Below are 20,723 nucleotides of genomic sequence, written 5' to 3'. Positions count from 1 at the left end.
CGCTGCCCAATTAATGACTCGTGATTACTACAACATTGATTTTAATATCTTTTATTTTTAACTTTTTGAATAACGTTTAAAACATGTCCAATCAATCAATCATTGGCAGTCAATTTGATAACCAGCTTGGTTTATTGGTGCATAATTACATGCCCTTCCTCGACTATAAATAAAGCCTTAGAGATTATGTAAGGTGATATATTCACTTTAATATACAAACGTCAAGAAGACCATGGTTTTGCTAGGGCTTCTTGTGTTTCTCGTACTCATCCAGTCTCAAGCAGCCCATTTTATTCCAAAAACCTATGACTATGAGGTTATATATTCATTCATCTTTATTCTTTTTAGGAGATTACTTATTTACTTACCTATATAGTATATATGCTGCATAAATTTTGAAGAACTTTCTCATCTACAGGCCGAATATGTAATTTCCCTAACTCCTTTCTTTGTTTATTATTATTTTCTTTTTATAAAATATTAACTTTTTTTAAATGTGATGAAAAAAGGGATAAATTAACCGTCTCTAATTTGCTTACTACAGTATTCATTTTGAAAATTTCTAGCTGAAATACGAGTTCATCAAATTATCCTCTGCAAATCTATTAACCAAATTTAATGGATTTTGTATTATAACACGGTGAAGAATCTAATCATGTCAACATCATTGTTTGATGAGGACAGATCGATATGATTTTGTATGGACAAATAAAAAGTGAATGAAAAAAATGTACTAACTTTTCCAAGATGATACGTTTGGCCTTCAAGTAGGTTAATGTAATAATATATATTACTAAAAATAAATAAATAAATAAATAGATGCCTTAAAGTTGCTGAGGGTTAACTACAGTTAGGGCTTTTAAGTGTTGAATAAATTGTTAATAAAAACCCCAAGTTTTTGAAACAAGAACACATAACCACGTACGAATACGAAGTAATGAGTTTTTAGGCTGGTGTTAGTGACAATCTAATCATACACTGTTTTCAAGCAATCGTTTGAGATTGCATTAACAGTCGTTTGAAGGTTAGGGTTTCCATCCCTAATTTTAAACGGCCGTTTAAGTTTTTGGGTTGGATGATGGTTTGAACTTGGAAGTGCCGTATTTGTACAAACCAATTGGTCATTGGTTGTTCAATAAATTAATAAATAAATAAACGACTGTGAATAAAACAAGAAACTTGATTTCCAAACTCGCCAATTTTATGGAATGTTTCAAAAACCATCATTTGTACAAACCTGCTATAAAAGAAAACATGTAAAATTAAGTTACACCTTGTTTCATAAGAACGATGGAAACATTCTTTTTTCTTTTAAACTTGATTTCCAAACTCACTATTTCATAAAAAAAATTACACCTTATTAGATGAACATTATTAGATGAGCATGAGAATATAAAGTTAAATTTATATAATTTGCTTATAACGGTGATTTGAACTTTTACCAAGCGATTCAACACTTTAATATTTTCAATACTTTAATATCTTTAGGCTATTTGTCCTTTGATAGAGAATGATAAAAGGTGGTTAACTGTGGCTTGCTATAATTTATTGGTTGTAGGTTAAAGAATCTAACTTCACAAGGCTATGCAAAAACAAGACGATTTTAACTGTTAATGGAGAATTTCCGGGTCCAACCATTTACGCTCGTAGAGGAGATACACTAGTTGTTAATGTCAAAAACCGAGGCAACCTTCACATCACCATTCACTGGTATATTTCATATGCACTTATATTTTTTAAAATAAAAGACTGAACGACATATTTAAAAGAAAAAAACGTAAAATTACCAAGAATTCCGTCTTTCTTAGCCATTAATCATTTTAGCCCTTAAGCTTAACTTATATGAGACAGCTAATATATTTGATTTGCAATTAAGACATCGATCAAGCACCATAAAGATCGATTAGATTATTTCTTGTTAAGTTTTAGCCTTCGGTATAACTAAGAATTATAAATATTTAATTCGTGTTGAAATAAAGGTTTATATTTATTAATGTTAGGCATGCATATTTTTTTAAAAACAAATTTTTTAACACCATGATTCCATCATACCTTGTATTTGTAAAAATTTAAACCTACCACTACACTTGTGAGAGGTCATACCCTATATCACTAACCCAATTGGCCATGAGTCGTTAGACATACATACACTTATTACTTACAAATATTTATACAAGACTTTAATGAGTTTATAATTTATTTAAACTATAAAAATCCATAAGCTCAATAAAATTCTTAAATTTATACCTTTTTAACACATTCATTTCTTAATACATTACAAGTTTTTCAAATTATTAAGAATATTTAACCTAACGCATAGTTTAGAAAAGGGGCTACTGTTACTCTATAGAGCAGTAACTAAGTTTTGAAATTGTTTCAATTAGATCACTTATAAAATATTTTGTTCCAATCAGGTCACTAAAGATTCTTTTGTGTTCCAATCCTAGATATTTTACCTAGATAGTAGATTATCTAAGTTTTTTTTTTATTTTTAATAGATTGACATTGAATTATATTTTTTTAAAAATTGAAAAAATTAATAAAAATTAAGAAAAATAATTTTTAAACTGTGAAAAATAAAAAAAAAATCTGCAAAATTGCAAAAGATCACAATATCATGAAAATTTTCCTAGTTTTTTTTTGTATGGAAGCAATTAATAATTCTATTATTAAATATTTAATATCACCTAACTATATTTTTGAAATTTTTCTAAAAAAATGGTGGTTTCTTATAAAAAAACGTAACTTAAAAAATGGTGAACTACTTTATTATTTATTTATTTTTGCAAATTTAAATTATTTTCTCAATTTTTACTATTTTTATCAATTTAAAAAAAAAATATTTTGTAATTTCAAACTATTTGTAAAAAAATAACCTACATAACCTGCTATCCAGGTAAAATATTTAGAATTGGAACACAAAGTAAACTTTAGTAACCTGATTGGAACAAAATATTTTATAAGTGACCTAATTGAAACAATTTTAAAACTTGATTATTATTCTATAGAATAATCCCTTTCAGAAAAAGGAAGAAAAAAAAACTTATACCTAATCCCACCTATGCATCCAATTGTCTCCTTGCCATATCCGTCAGAAACATACACGGACAGAATGCTCAATACAACAGCGTTTGTGGGAATCTATTGCGGTTGGTCTTAATACAATGACCCTTCAAGTTTTTCAGAAGTTTAGCCTCGTTGTTAAAAAAAAGTAATAACAATTAATGGACGTGTGCTAAGTGTCGCCGTTGATTTCCTTTTTATTACATATATCAAGACCATAAGACGTTATGGTTAAGCCTTTGATTTGTAATTATGCATTTTCAATATACACTGAACATGCATGTATAATGATTGTGTTTTTTGTTCCTTTTTCTATTTTGGTAAGAGTTCACATCCGAATGAAACGCCAACATATAAAGAATGAATTAGTTCCAACATATAAATAATGGTTGCCTATTTTTGCGACACAAATGGCTTTTTAGTAAGATATTTATATTTCGACCTTTCACCATCATAATACACGAAATGAGAAGTCTAAAACGCATCAAGTAGTTTTTATTTGATATTGTAAATAAGTTATTTGAGATTGAAGTTTAATATATTACTTCAAAATACAATAACTTTAGACCAGATAGAACATATAAGTTAATTTATTTATTTTAATTATTCTTTCTGAAATGAATAAATGCGATTAGATGTACGGAAACGTCTAAATACATACGCAAATGTCTAAAAAGTATGGAGACGTCAAAAAAAAAAGTACTAAAACTTTTAAATATGTACGGAAACTTGGAGGTAGCGTATGAGGCATCTAAGCAGAAGGAAACAACTAGGGCTCAAACATTTATTTATTTTTTCTGATTCTAGACTGTTTTATGATCCCAATATTTTCAGGAAAAACGTTTAGGGACTAGATGTTTCTTCAATGATTGCGTCTATATAGATATTTCCTCTTAGCACGTGTCAGCACATAAGTGGTTCACTTACTCGAGAAAGCCCCTATATGGCTATATCTTAGACTGTTCCCCTATGTGTTACCTTAATTTGAAACTTTTGTTTTTCCCCAAGTGCCAAAGATTTCCTATGTTTATTTTTGTTTTTAGTCAATGATTAAATGGTTAATTTTTGTGATTTTCCTATGCGAAATGGTTATTTCCTTCGCTACTTTGGATTCAAGATCGTTAATTCACTGCCCGAATTTTGAAGTGTAGTTGTGTTTACCTTCTGGTAGCTAGATCTTTATTTTTTTTATTTATTTTTCAAGTAAGCTGTGCTTTCCATACTAAAAATTAATATCCGTTTTTTAATAGTATTTATAATTAAAAAATAATTTTATAGTAAAAAAAATATCAGCGGTCACAAATCTCACCAAACTCAGATAACTTTTAAACTGGTTATAACATCGCATTTATTTGTGAAATCCTTTCATCATCAAACCCTAAGTCTATTATTAACTGCTTACAATAAATAAAATTAAAATCTAGAAAAATATATAAATATTAGAAAAAAATATAAAACAACCACGTAATATGGGAGAGAAAAGTTAGTTACTTTATATTTATATACTAAATGATATTTTGTCATGATGGATTACGAAGTATTTTAGTAGCCTACACATTTTTTACAGTATTTGTAAAATAGTATTTGTGGACATTAAAATTAATTTTCCACGCCAAAAGAAAAAAAATCTTATGCTCACCTTACCTTGATGGCTTGATCTCTTGATATCACAAATTGTGGCGTGTGATGATACAAATTGTGGCGTGTGATGATAAAGAAATGCAAACCTCCCCTCCGCACACACAAATATAAGGCCATAAAGCATTCCCAGTCTATTTCTTACCATATATTCATATATATTATATAATTACATTAAAAATTACTGTATTTTCTCTCTCCTGTTCAATTAAATAATACTTTTTATACCTTTATTATTATCTTTTCTCTTTCCTCCACTTACAACAACTTTTAGAAAATATTAAAAAATTATAGTGAAACCTCAAATTTAACTTCCCCCCATAACATTTTCTCTCTCTTCTACTCGCAACCACTCATAACCATACCATGTCATTTACAAATCTCTCACACATATTTTTAGAGTACATGCTCTAAAAGCAAAATAAACCAATAGACTTTTGGAAACACAAATACCAAAAAAGCTGTTTAGAGAAAATAAAAAATGAAGCAAATTAACGCTCATCATTTAAATTCGATGGCATGACTTGAAACAATTTAGCAGAAGTACTAAATTCATATAACAGTTGGATATAATAAAAACGAAGTTGTAAACTAATTTTTTATTTTACTTTAGGCATGTTGCAAATAGAGAGATGATATATCTCTATTCGAACGTTACTTATTTTCTAAGGACTTTTGGAAGCTCTTATTAGGTGACACAAAAATTAACAAAAGATGTTGTAATTATAGGCATGGAGTGAAGCAGCCAAGGAATCCATGGTCAGATGGACCTAATTTCATCACACAATGCCCAATTCAACCCGGTGCCAATTTTAGCCAGAAAATCATTCTCTCCGATGAAGAAGGTACATTATGGTGGCATGCCCATAGCGATTGGTCTCGTGCCACCGTACATGGTTTGATCGTCATACGGCCAAAGATAGGAAGACCTTACCCTTTCCCTAAACCCTACGCCGAGTATCCCGTTATTCTAGGTTAATTTTTCATTCGTACCCTTGATATTATTATTAGTAGTTTAATTATATGTAATCCTAGTTATTGAACTTGGTCTAATTGCAGCTGAATGGTGGCGTCAAGATGTTGAGGCTGTGTTACTGGACTTTTTGAAAACAGGAGGGGATCCTAATACTTCTGATGCTTTAACCATTAATGGCCAACCTGGTGATCTTTACCCTTGTTCTAGTTCAGGTTGGTTTTTTCTTTGTTTTTATTATTAATGCTATCATTAGACTCAAGTTTGGGCTTCTAAAATGTAGTATTGATCTTTTAAAACCGAATCGTTTCCATAAGTCTTTTGAAATATTGGGCTCATTAAATAAATCTAGTTTATCTTTTCAGAAACAACAAAATTCTTTGTGGAACATGGAAAGACTTATATGCTTCGGATGGTCAATGCTGCAATGAATCTTTTGATGTTCTGGGTGATCGAAGGCCATCAAGTAACGGTTGTAGGAGCCGATGGTGCATACACAAAGCCACTCAAAACTGACTATGTTGTGATCTCCCCTGGCCAAACCATTGATCTTCTTTTCAAAGCTGACCAACCCATAGGTCGATATTACATGGCGGCCAAACCATATAATAGTCAACCACTACTTAGTTTCGATAACACCACCACCACCGCCCTCATTGAATACAAAGGCTGCAATACTTCATCTTTGCCTCCGGTTTTGCCACATCTTCTGAAAGTCAATGACACAAAAGCGTCGGTTAATTTCACCGGAAGCCTTGGGAGTTTAGCTACTTATGCTCATCCTATTGATGTTCCATTGAAGATCACAAGAAACTTTTTGTTTACAATCTCAATTAACACTTTACCATGCTATAATAATCCGTGTTTAGGACCTAGGGGATTAAGGTTTGCTGCAAGTGTAAACAACATATCCTTTGATTCTCCCAAAATTTCCATACTTGATGCTTATTATAGAAGAATCACTGGTGTGTATGGAGATGCATTCCCAAATTTCCCACCTTTGTTTTTTAATTTCACCGCGAATAATATTAGTACTTCATTGGAGACACCGTTGAATGCCTCAGAGATTAAAGTACTTGAGTACAATGACACAGTGGAGCTGGTGTTTCAAGGAACAAATCTCGTTGCTGGCATCGATCATCCTATGCATTTGCACAGACATAGTTTCTATGTTGTTGGATGGGGATTTGGTAACTTTAACAGAAGAAAGGACCCTTTGAATTATAATCTTGTGGATCCTCCTCTTCAACAGACCGTTGTAGTACCAAAAAATGGTTGGACAGCCATTAGATTCAAGGCTAATAACCCTGGTGAGATTTAGTTTCAGAAACAGTTACAATGCATACATGAGCACTAATCACACACTAAATAACCTAACCTCTCCATCTTATCATATTTGAAACATTTTGTCCCTAGTAACTTATTTTGCCGTGTATACTTTTTCATATTTTTGTAAGAAGGATAGCGATATCAGTTTTGCGAAGTAACCATACTTTCTCATTCATGCAACATTATCACTTTGAGTCCTATATATATTGAATGTGTATACAAATTAGCATACCATATAAATGGGAACTTCAATGTGAATATGTGATCTAATGCATGGTTTCCTAAAACTGATCACTAACAAAACTAAAAACCTAAACACTAGATTATGAACTTAAGTTTATTTAGATAAAACGTAACCATTACCTTTTTCTCTTACAGGTGTATGGTTTATGCATTGCCATCTAGAACGTCATTTAAGCTGGGGAATGGAGATGGCATTCATTACAAAGAATGGTTGCACGGCAATGGAATCAATTTTGCCACCGCCTCCGGACATGCCACCTTGTGCTTAGAACATCATACCCGTGCGAAGTATCTATGTTGTTTGAGTTTGTATGTGTATCATGTAAGTGTTAATCTGGGTTTGATGCGTATAATAAATTAAGTGGCCTTTGATCTCTACTAGTAGCAAATAAGTGTTTTGGTTCAATGGTTTGTATGTGTACAATATAGAAAAATTATTAATTAAGAAAGCTTTTTCTTTGCTGGTAGCCGAACAGCTTTATAAGTTGTTTATGTTTTCACAACTTCGTCTGGATAGATTTCTTTTTGTTAAGAATCATGTAAAAGTAGTTGATGCTGACAAAGCTAGCAATATCCGAGGATGTTATAATTTTTATGAACAGAATACTATTTTGTCAAAAAAATATATTATATATAACAAAAAGTAATAAAATAATTAATGAAGGTGACTTTAGTTATCAGCAAAGAGCTATATCCTGGGATGAAACAGGTATATCTTAATATCTAACCGACGGTGCTGCAATTCTACAAGCTGAAAGTGGACCAAAAAGCTAATCTAAGCGAATTTGATATGATCAATATATTTTTTTCCCGTCCGTAACAGAATTGAACAACATGGAGGAGAGGAAACCGTTGTTGAACTCTTTACATATATAAAATTCCAAATATCAGCCAATAATTTTTAATTAATATAATTAATATAGTGTAAGTTATAAACAATACCATATTTGTAGACTGGTAAACTCGAAGGACATTATCAGTGGGGTGGTTGATCTCAATTATAGAGGTGATCACAAAGTTAAATGGGATTAACTAATTATTTAGAGTTTGAGTTGTAATTATGTTTATCCTTTTGTTTTATTTGAATTTAATATGTATTTGAGTCCTAACAGGAGTAAGAAGTTGATTCATATATATATAAACCTATATGTATTTGTTTTCTATGCATTTTAATTTCTAGTTGATCAGTTGTGATATGCTACGTGTTCTTGATATCTCTCCGTTTAACAATTGGTATTATAGTCTAACAATTTAGGTGCGCTGACGAAACCGATCGAAGGCGTGTTAAGAAAGCCGGTCACAGCGAATAAGCAATCAAGAAATTGAAACATTGGCAAAGTTGCGTGCCATAAAAGGAATCATGAAAACCGAATCGAACCAAGTACAAACAGTGAACTAAATGCATCAATATGTATCTTCATAGTCAAGATCTTTGGCAAGTAATGATCATACTGAGATGAGACAAGCCACAAATTATATCAACAGTTTTATTGGGAATTGGTAAGTGAAAACAGATCGATCGATCGATCATCATCAATACTATGATCGAAGATGAAGTTCTTGATCATATTTAAGAACTCAAATACCCCAAACAAGTGTAGGGCACACTTGGGACCATATATATCAACTTTCTCTTATGTGGCTAAAGAACTCATTATTGAATGATGTTGCAAGGCTTTTCTATTCTCGGACCTGCTTTCATGCGTATTTTTGGGTCTGAACACCTGTTGTCACATCCCGATCAAAAGCAGCGGAACATGCCGGGGCGTAAGATATTAATCGGAAAGTAGTTCAAAATACACTAATTAAAGTGACAATAATTATTTAATTCATTAATATCAAAACAAGTACACAATTACAATAATCGAATCAAATACATATTTTGAATAAATATTCTAAGGCCAACTAACTATCTTCGATCTTGATTACATCAAATACTTGAACCTGTAGCATGTATAAAAATAGAGTTTGTCAACATGAATGTTGGTGAGAATACATAAGTTTAAGTTTAGATATATATAGTTAAAATCACAATCATATGTCAATGATGAATATTACAATTCTTATGAAAAAGCAAAACAATTAAAAGGTGTGGACCATCAACGTACTTGGGTAAATGTATAATCATACTAGATGAGAATAGTTGAGGATGAGATACCAAACCACCAAACAATAAAATAAACATTTAAGCACATAGAGCATGCAATAATCACATATAAACATAAATTGAATTGTTTTTTGAATAGATATGGTAATAAAATTCGAATAATACATAAACTATACATGCTACCCCCAAAATATATAAAAGATGAAAAAAGGGGGTATGTAAACTCACATTGAATTTGATGGGTTGAAATATTAAGGTCTTGATTAAGCGTATGAATGTCCTAACGTGTATGCCCAATAAAAGTAATAAGGCTAGTTTTAGTTTGTGTTTAATGAATAACTAAGGATTATAATGATAAAATGATATGACAGCTTGTACTTGAAAAAGGAAAAGAATGATGAAAATATAATTTAGATAGCTTGCTGTTAGAATATAAATAAATTATTAAAAAAATATGAAAAAATTCTCAAAATTATAAAAAAAAAACTCCATTCAACTAAATTAGTGTGTTAGAAACAACTTTCATTTAGAAAGTTTGGTTAGATTCGGATTCGATATTAACTAAAACAACCATTCTTCTAAAAGGGTACAGATTTGCGCACTAATATTAGTTTGACCACTATTGAGTCATAAAAATGAATTAAAATGCAAATAAAATGCCATTAGAACCACAACTCAATTAATTTAGTCATAGGCTTTGGTCTTGCACTATTTCAATTTGTTATGACAAAGTTATGGCTCAACCTTTCTTGTCAAAAAATTCTGTCAATTCTGAATCATTACAATTACTAATGTCCTTTACATTTTGAAATGGTTTTTGATGGAAATAAATTATAAGCCACTGATGGGGTGATGAATACATTATATAAATAATATGCATCATCAAACCCTTATGGCTATGTTATAAGAGAAAATCAAATTAAAACATAAAGTTACAAGGAATGTAAGAACTTTGTTAAGGTGTGACAATTGAAGATCATCTTTCAACCTTTAGTTCTTTGTCTCCTTCACAACACACACCATGGTGTATAGATTATGTGGGATCCTTGACATGAATATATGATGGCTTTGCAACCATGTAAATGAAGAAGATGAGCAAGAATAAAAGAAACCTTAAAGATAGTACAACTAGTGTTACACAACAACTTGATTACTTTAATTTTTGACAAAATAGTAACAATAAGAAAAATGAAGAAGATGGAGATGAGAGAGAGAGAGAGAGAGAAAGAGAGAGAGAGAGAAGGAGGGAGAAGATAAATTCCTTTTTGAATTTCAATGAATAATAAGAATGATACAAAAGAAATAGAGGGGATGATAGTATTCTATAAATAACAAAATTTTGAGAGGCTAACTTGGGAAAGATTGTTTTTGTAAAAAAGTTGTAAAACTTGGAGAAGGGGAAATGGGGTGGGGTGAACGTTTTTAGGGGTGTTTTGGGTTGAATTATATTGTATTTTTAATATACGGGAAGGAACATTTTTTACAATAATTAATTAGATATAGTACTCAGGCTAGTTACATGTTTAAAGGTCCATATAACAATTTATTGTGTTATAAATGAAGGAAACACACTTATGAGTTATAACTTATTATGTATAGACAAAATACATAACTTATTAGGGACTCTAAATATCGAGTTAGGTTATAAGAGTTTCCAAACGCTTTAAATACGTAACACAGTAGAAGTAACGATGTGAGGTAACAACTTTCGATTCATCAAAAGTTGCGAATATGTTAGCATAGTAAATATGATATAATTTACTCTTAATGACCAATAACTTGATTAAAACATAGACATCCAGCATTTCATTGATTAAAAAGGTTTCTAATCACATAAAAAACTACAATGAGTCGTGTTTCAGGTTTTAAAATTAATGAATGTTACACCTGTAAAGTGCAACGAGGGTAAAGTAACAGCCTAACTCACGCATCAACAAAACCTAGTTAAGCAACTACTTTATAGAGTGTTGTTTTCAAAGTTTGCGAGAAAGCCAACCGACAACTATAAGGGATACTCTTGACGATAATGATAGGTGCCTTAAGTACACGATCAAGGAGGGAGATATCCAACACGAAGGACTCATGAACAGTTGTCTCGAGCCCCTGATAGAAGGTTTCGAAATCCCAATAATGTGTGTATCCGAGTCAATTGCATGATCGGTAAACTTCACAGAGCCATCAGGGTGATGACAAGCACGTTTCAAGCCATGAAGGTTCATGAACTCCCCACACAACCAATGATCCAAAACCTTTAATGTTTCAATCGCTTTCAAAAACAACCCATGGTCTGTAGCAATCGTCTCCCGCAACACACTTTTACGTTCTTCTTTAGTAAGATGCACACTCTTGAGATGAGAGATCAAGCGAGAAATTATACTATTCGAACAACAATGAAACATATGGTACGGACACGGCCATGAGCCGTTCAAAGTAGAAGAATGAGTTGTCATAAAATGTGCCAAAATTATACTATAACTTAAAATGAAATTTCATCGAACACTTGGCGCGCAGCTATAAAAAACCCCATTTCCAACTATGATTGGAGGAAGACGGTAGGATCGATGGCCGATAAGTTTTAGCGTAGATTGAAATCTTGAAAGGTGGGTGGTGGGTAGGGGTGGGGGTGGGGGGGAGTTGGTGATGCTGATGGATGTATGATGTGTGAAATTATTGGAAGGTTTTCAAAATATGTGTATTGAATTCATTTAAGAAATTTTCTAAATCGGATTAAAAAGTATTCTAGATGTGAACTTACTAATAACCAAAAACATATTTAGGACACATTCAATTAGGGATGGAACACTTCATGGTAGATACAATCAGGACGATCATGAAGATATGATTCGTACAAAAAATTCATGAATACAGAAAAAGGTTAATAACAATGTAACATAGATCCAGGAGGCATCTATAGAAAATTTCGTGAAAACATTTGTTTAGCGAGATGAACAACATCTATTTTAGATTTGAACTATAATTTTGTAAATGTGGAAGATGATTCACAACAGATATAAAAATTTGCAAACATGAAGAAACGATTAGAATTTAGATTCATCATGTCAAAGAGAGAGAGAGAGATGATTCAACATATCGTCCTCCTACATAAAATGACTCAAATAACCCTAATTGTTAAATAAGCTACATAACTAGTTCTTAGATGTGGAAGGTCTAAAATGCTCTTCAAATTAACTAGGAAAAAGTAACATGACAATAAAAAGTAAGGGCATGATATGTCTAGGAGTGTTAGTCGGATCATATAACGGATTATTTGGTTCGGAATTTTCAAATTTGAAAATTTTAGGACCATATCAGAAATCCTATCCGAATTAGGAATGCTCCTATTTGATCCGAATTATCCAAATTCAATTCAAATTGGATTCGGATAATATCCTTATACTGAAATAGATATTGAACATACAATTTCATCATAAGACATTTATTTTCAGTTTGTGAAACTTTTCTAGCTCATTTTTGTTGGTGGCCTTTTCTATTTAGACAATTTTAGGAAAGATAGTAGACGTTCATTTTAACTGTACGCAACTTTTCTAGAATGACTATGTAGACGTTCTTCAATGCTAAATGTGAAACTCAAACCCCGTGTAAGCAACATTTTAATGTAAAATGATTTGATGTTATCTGTTAATGTTGAAAAAATCAAGTTGGGAGATAAAGGTAAATTATAGAATGTAATACGGAGTTCATTGATTGAATGAATTTAGTGATTAAATCTATAATCCAAGTAAGTTCTTTGTGGACGTGTTCTTGTAGAAGTTATGAGGATTTGACTTAATTGGGGTGAAATAATTAATGATTATCTATCCTTATCATGTATCTACTGCTAATTACCTACGGTGATTGCATAATTAACTGTTTTCGTTATAATTCATATCGGAGTGGGTCGGAAAAAAAAGGGCGGAACAATTTTTAAATTTAATGGGGGTATTTGAGGCTATGGAACCATGCACAAAAATAGACGCCAAGCGAAATAATTTGGCGTCTGCCTTGCTATTTGAGTTTAATAACATCTAACGAGAAGTGGGATGCAATCAAAGCCTGACATCTTGGGGTAGGTTGGGTCAGAAAAGTAAGACTTCAAACTCTAATGTCGGAATTTGAAATCTTGAAGATGAATGGCCAAAGTTCAATTGATAAATTTGCAGGGTATTGTTTATGAGAGTACAATAACCCAATTGTATGTTTTTTCAACTATATATAAGAGTGGAACAGAGATAGTTACAAAGGAAACTTAGTCAAATTATATTCATTAATTATGATAAAAATATACCCTAAGGGCCAGTTTGTTTTATGGACTTTTTTTAAAGGAATTGGAATTGGAATGGAATGGAATGTTTGAGAATCCCTTTCATGTGTTTGGTTGGTTAATATGTATTGGAATTGGAATCTTCTTTATTCTCGGGTTTTTTTTTCTTTTTTTTTTGAAGAACGAGGACAACGAAGGAGACGTTTTAGTTTTTTTACATTTTTCGTTTTTGATTTATATTTTGAGTTATGATTTTTTTATTAATTTTTTTGAATTTTTTAGAGGGGTTTTTATTTTCCCTAACAATCTTTTAAAATAGGTGGGATTTTGAAATCCCATGAAATGTGGGATTTGATGGGATTTAGTTTCCATTTCCATTCTTTCATTTAATGAAACGAACATATCAATTCATGGGATATAAAATCCCATTCCTTAGAATTCCTTCCAAATCCTTGAAACGAACAGGACCTAATAATATATTAACTCTATGACTCTCGTCAAAAACTTAATTACATTTTTTAACGGCAAGGGGAATATCATTAAAAACTAGGCCATAGCAAGGCGGTATGAACCCAAAAGGGAAACTTATTACAAGTTACAAGTAATGTTAAATTTGTACAAGAACTCCGACCATGAATCTTCAATTTGTCTCTATTTTTTTTATCCACAGAAGCCTCAAGATTTTAATCTCTTGAATGATGTTTTCTTCAGGTACCATAATAGTGTACAAAACTCAATTGTTTCACGGCCACCAAATGCTTCAAAATGTGATCGATGTAATTTCCACACCTATGTTAACCGTGCCTAACAAGCTTGCAAAATGCAAATTGATTTGGACCCGATACCATGGTTTGAAATTTGAATATTCTACACATCTGTATTATTTCAATCCATGTTTGATACAAATCCAAATATTTGGAAAGTCTTCCACTAAGTATATGATCGATGCTTTTGTTACTTTCCTCTAAGTTCAAAATGTCATTTTCCTCTATAAATCCTTGGGAGTGCTCAGCGAATTTTGTCAATTTGTTAACATTTATTGTTACGTGACGACATGTGGTTGCGCAACGCCAACCTGCTTTGTTTTCTTTCTTATTTTATGTTTTTTTCTTTTTTTGCATGTTATTACTTTTTGCTTACAAAATTATGTTTACGATTTAGTGCCGATACTGTTGATACCTACCAAATTAGTGTCGGTTCGCCATAGCAACGTGTGGGTTTTGGAATTATTTTTGTTGTAAAGATGTTAATTAGTAATAGTAATCGTAATGTTATAAAACCAAGAAAACACACTAATCTGGTCGTGGTTTAAAAACGATATGTAGGAATGGTACCAAAACGATTTTTGTGTTAAACGAGTGATAAAAGCTATCAAAAAGAGAATCCTCCAAGATGCATGTCCTCCCACCCATTTGGCCAAAGAGTACCTAAGAAGATCACCATTTTCACATGGACTTTTACTTGACTAATTGTCGACTCATTTGAATCTTTGCAATAAGCGTATTGATATACCATTCATCATGTGTGCGTTTGGTTCTAATGACATAAAAACTATGGAACACTTGCTGGTAACTGTCATATCATATCACGTTTCGTGCGTGGAGATCGATTATGGTATGGCTAAATATAGATCGCCCCACTGTGATGAGGCCGATCATTATGGCAACCTGGATAGACTCGCTAGAATTGTCCAAACTAAAAAAGAAATGGTGGAAGGTATTATTTATACGTTTTTCGTGGGTGATTTGGAAGACTCGGAATGAAGTTATTTTCAAACAAACTACTTAAATACAGACCTTACGTTTGACTCAAACATTTATCCTAGGTCGAGTGGCCTAAGAACCCCCTTCTTGTAGTGTTTTAGATGCTTGGTTAGCCTCTTCTAACAAATCATAATTTAATAAAAAAAATGTTATTTGAAAAGGTGGAAAGACTAAAATATCTCTCTACTTAACAAAAGAACTCTAACGTTGTTAATAAGACGGAGTTAGTTTCAACGAAAATGAAAGATCGATAACCGTAAAATTTAAAATAGTTGGTCAAGAAACTAGAAATTTTAGTGAATGCTTTAAAAAACATTGACCGAATAAGATACAAAAGATTTGTTAGTAAGAAATAGGCAAAGGACCATTGTACCAAAGGATCCCATACCTGAAATTGGATATGTATTTAACATGATATAATAAGAAAGTCAAAATAGAAAAATAAGAATTTGCAAAACATGGTACTGGGTCCAACTCTAGTCATAATAATTATGGAATTACAGTAAATCGTTTCACAGACATAATTTATTTAAAAATAAATATGAAGGATAATCTAATAAAGCATTATCACCATTGGAATATGTTATTTAATTCTAGGAACTCTGATGGGCACCTAACATTGACCCAACAGAGGATCATCCATTTTTTTTATAAAGGATAATTATCTGATGAAGAAAGTAATTAAAAACAGTAATATATACAGTGGAATAGAATTTTCAAAAGATTGAACTTGAGAGAAAGGTCAAGGAAAAAGTTGGAATATATATTGAATACTTGGTACTGGGTCCAAATCGATTTGCATGCACGTTAACACGTACAGTAAACAAAACGAGTTTGTTTCTATTCTAGGATGATTTAGACGACCAACCCACCAGCAGCCACCTTTTTAACCAGCTGCTATAAATATCGTATGCAACCCTTCTCTTCAAGAACATACTAAATAAAACACATAACTAATTACTAAGCAAGCCAATTAAACTCACTAATCTGATCGTGGTTCAAAAACACATAACTAATTGCTGGGTTTTGGAATTTTTTTTGTTGTAAAGATGTTAATTAGTAATAGTAATAGTAATAGTAATGCTATGAAACCTAGAAAACACACTAATCTGATCGTGGTTCAAAAACGATAGGTAGGAATTGTACCAAAACGACTTTTGTGTTAAACGAGCGATAAAAGCTATCAAAAGAGAATCCTCCTAGATGCATGTCATCCGACCCGTTTGGCCAAAGAGTACCTAAGAAGATCAACATTTTCACGTTGACTAATTTTCGACTCAGACGAATCTTTGCAATGAGCGTATTGATATACCATTCATCATGTGTACGTTTGGTTCTAATGACATAAAAACTATGGAACACTTGCTTGGTATCTGCCATATCATATCATGTTTCGTGCTTGGAGATCGATTATGGCATGGCTAAATATAGACGGCCCCACCGTGATGAGGCTGATCATTATGGCAACCTGCATAGACTCGCTAGAATTGTCCAAACTAAAAGAAAGAAATGATGGAAGTATTATTTATACGTTTTGTGGATGATTTGGAAGACTCGGAATGAAGTTATTTTCAAACAAACGACTTAAATACGGACCTTACGTTTGACTCAAACATTTAACCTAGGTCGAGTGGCCTAAGAACCCCTTTCTTATAGTGTTTTAGATGCTTGGTTAGCCTCTTCTAACCTTCATCATTTCATAAAAATATGTTATTTGATTTAACACCCTAATTTGTAATACATAAATTTATATAAAATTGAGCGCAGCTAGGTTCCATTTGACAAATAAACAAAATAAAAGTGGACAGAAACAAACTGTTTTGATATACAGTTTCCACAAAAGGCATATGATTGACCAAAGTTTTAAAAGTTAACATGCCATAATAAAACATAGAACCTAAAACACACATCCCTTGTGTTACAATCTTTTTTTTAACAGCCACAAAACAAGAGGTTTTACAAAATATCAGACCGTAATGTCTTTACTTGATCCGAGGTCTTGGTCACACGTGAGAACCATCACTGCTGAGCTTTACCTAACACCATAGCACGCGTTATAAACATTAGTAAGATAAGCTATTTACATCTTAAAAATCGTACACATGAAATAAGTATCGCGAAACATTTTGTAAAAAGAGGTCCCAAATGACAACAAATGATTCTAGACTCTTTAATGAGAATGTTTTTGAACAATATATATAGCAATTCAAACTTTATTCCAAGCATCCCAAAACACATGTTTATAACCAAAGCATTACTTACTTTGCATATTTCACACATTGGTTAACTTAAGCATTACATAAATTTGTCAACTAAGTGATTGTACCTGTAAAATTTCAGCATCGTACTTATTTAGGATGTCGATGAGATGTGTACCTTTCATAGACGAAGAAGATCCCGCTCGATAATCTTCAATCTTAATGGCTTGGTTACCTAAACATTTACCGTTTAGATTATTAGTTCATCATTTTTCATACCATTATGCACCTTGTATTTTACAATCATAAAAGATGCAACAAATTTCGGTTCGTCATATTATTTACTCCAATTAGCAACTTTGACTTTGGCTAAAGCCAACACATATCCGTAAACTTACAGTCCACCTTTCATCAAGCTTGCAACTTTTGTTTTAGTATGAAAAAGAGTTTATAAAACAACTCTAATTTTACAAATTAAATTCACAAAAAGACATTTTCTTTAGTTCTACTAGATTTCTACTTGTTTATCTCATCCGAATCCACATAAAACATCAATTTATAAAACCCCCTATTTTTACTAATGAGCACTAAAAATTAAGTTACTAGAAACATTAATCTACAAACAATCTAGCATCAATCAACCACATGCAATCATCATCTAAGCTATTTGCAAACTAACATGTATCATATTTCACTTAGTTTTGAGTCAAATCCCCAAAACCCATTGTAACGCCCGTTAATTCCGGTTCCAAGAATTAAAGCTTGTAGAGTATGTATAATTCTCGGGATTTATCTGACATGTCTCGGAAGCCTTTACGTTATCCCGGTACGTTAAAGAACTTAACTTTTCCTTCCATTTTGCCTTACACTTCAATTTGGAGGGACTTGGATGTAACTATTTTTATTATATCATAAAACAAATAAACCCTAACCCCTAACCCTTCTAGCTGCCGATCGGACCTCAAGACCCCCCTGCTCGTTTTCTTCTGCCCCGCCATGTTTCCGCCGTGAAAACTTCAATTCAAGGTCGGTTTTATGATTCCCCATGTCTTTTACACCTTAATTGATCATATTAACGCGCTTATTGGTCGTTAAGGTTGAGTTTTGATGATATCAGTTTGCTGACAGATTCGTATACGTTTATTGTAGGGTCTGTAACGCGATGATAATCCACTGTTTTTGATCGATTCTTGATTCCATGATGTTCTACCTTGAGTCTAGTTTCCAGAAAGGTATAATACGTAATTTTTGGACGAGATTTGAATGGTTTTTATGAATTTATAAAATCGAGTGTCAAAGCTGATGCGGGATGACGGATTCTGGTCTGTCTTCTCGACGTCATAACCTTTTTTCGACAGGTCCAAATTGGTTGGTTCCACTTCTGGAAGTTAGTATTTTGAGTTAGGAACCAAACCCAATTGGAATCGTTTAATTTGGTTCGGTAATGAATTTTATAAAAATAAAACCATTTTGTTGCGCACTGAAATAGCTGCGCGTACCTTGCTGTGTTGGAGGAATTTTCTTATAATTTTCATGTCCAAAAGAAAAATATAATAAAAATATTTTTATAAACCTAAGACATTTATTAAAGTCTGGTAAAAATTTGAAATAAAAGGTTATCCTATGTAATTAAATGCATCTTCGCATGCTAAAATCTACATGTTTTACTCGTTATTGATCGATAAGTTCGTTTTAGGCTTAACCGGTGGATGTTCAATTGTGTTCTTGTCGGGGCTGTTTGAAGTGAGTTTTTGCACCACAATCTTCCTAGGTATGTCCCGTATATCATACTTAAATATCATGATCTTAGGTGTTCGTTAAGTTGATCAACTAGTTGTAGTTTGATTGTTATGTTCGGTTGTCTAGAATTGTTGAGTTCGATGCGTTAATCGGTTGGATGACCAACTGAATCAGTTTGCATGGCCCTAGGGGAGTTTAAGGGCTGTTGAAAAATTATTTTTTGATGCTCGGGGCTGTTGTGGTTAGTGCTTCGTCAATAGAGTCGGCGGTGCGCGAATTTTCTTTTACACGGTAAAGTAAGAGTTGTAAAAAGTAACCGTCAACCCTATCAACTCGGGTGACATAATCTTGACGAATGAAAAGATTTAAAATGGAATTTGGTCCATTCGGGGCTGATTCATTTAACAAATGGTTTTAAGGTTTATTACACGCGCATTCGACCCGAATTGATTTTCGTCGGGCCTTAGGCCAAGTTGTTAGGCCTTGGGCCAAGTCGTTGGGCCTTGGGACAGTTGTTGGGCCTTGGGATAGTTGTTGGGCCTTGGGCCAAGTGTTGGGCCTTGGGCCAAGTTGTTGGGCCTTGGGCCAAAGTGTTAGGCTTGAACGGCCCATTAGGCAAGAGTGTTCTTACAGTCTAGTTTAGTAACGTGTTGTGTATAATTTACAGGCCTTTGCTTGTGATTGTGCACTTAGGGATTTTCCTAGCTCGTTGCGAGTGTTCGATTGATTTTAGGTGAGTTCTCGATGCCCCGTTTAACTCTTTTTAAGTTTTGGGCTAGCATGCACACATAAGTGTTTTTCTTACTTGATGAAATGTTTTGAATGGTTTTACATAGGCTTGCTAGTATCGGTAGGCCTTGGAATGTTATGGAATGTGTATGTATATATATATATTTATATATATTTAGAATGGCCATTATTTGGCGAATGTTGTAGTCGTCTCGACTACTGAATGTTGCGTATGCCTACCTTGTGTTTGCACGCGCCGAATGTTACGTGTTTGGGTTGTACGTTTTCTTGGCCCTGAATGTTTGTAGTCGTCTCGACTACTGAATGTTGCGTATGCTTACTTTGTGTTTGCATGCGATGAATGTTACGTGTTTGGGTTGTACGTTTTCTCGGCTCTGAATGTTATTATTGAATGATATATATATATATATAGTGATATATATATATATAGGAATGTACGTATAGAGATGCTCATACGTAAGGATGATTATTTATTTGAATGTGGTGACCTAACCGATGTACTTCCGTTTATCGTTTTAAAACCGTTGGAATGATTATTAAAACTGTTGCTACTTATTTAAAACTTGAACTCACTCAGCTTAAGCTGACTTTGTGTGCATGTTAGTGTGAGTTTCAGGTTAGGAAGAGGATGCCTTATCGCTTGGACGTGCACGGAGCT

At 32.6% G+C, this 20,723-nt stretch overlaps 1 protein-coding gene across 1 annotated transcript; it reads left to right on the top strand.

Annotated features, from left to right (window-relative positions):
- The first annotated feature begins 224 nt into the window (after positions 1 to 224).
- Positions 225 to 7,519, top strand: LOC143551591 (laccase-15-like). Its single transcript, XM_077041990.1, has 6 exons — positions 225 to 316; positions 1,559 to 1,710; positions 5,431 to 5,675; positions 5,761 to 5,889; positions 6,040 to 6,984; positions 7,382 to 7,519. Exons 1-6 carry the CDS (start codon positions 233 to 235, stop codon positions 7,513 to 7,515), a joined length of 1,689 nt encoding a protein of 562 aa, XP_076898105.1. The 5' UTR covers positions 225 to 232; the 3' UTR covers positions 7,516 to 7,519.
- The last annotated feature ends 13,204 nt before the right edge of the window (positions 7,520 to 20,723 follow it).

The sequence above is a fragment of the Bidens hawaiensis genome, unplaced genomic scaffold (assembly GCF_021521415.1).
Source record: "Bidens hawaiensis isolate Kalapana, Puna unplaced genomic scaffold, B.hawaiensis_p1.1 tig00016463_1, whole genome shotgun sequence".
Taxonomy (NCBI): Eukaryota; Viridiplantae; Streptophyta; class Magnoliopsida; order Asterales; family Asteraceae; genus Bidens; species Bidens hawaiensis.
The sequence above is the reverse complement of the archived record's forward strand: the minus strand, read 5'-3'. Positions and strand labels throughout refer to the sequence as shown.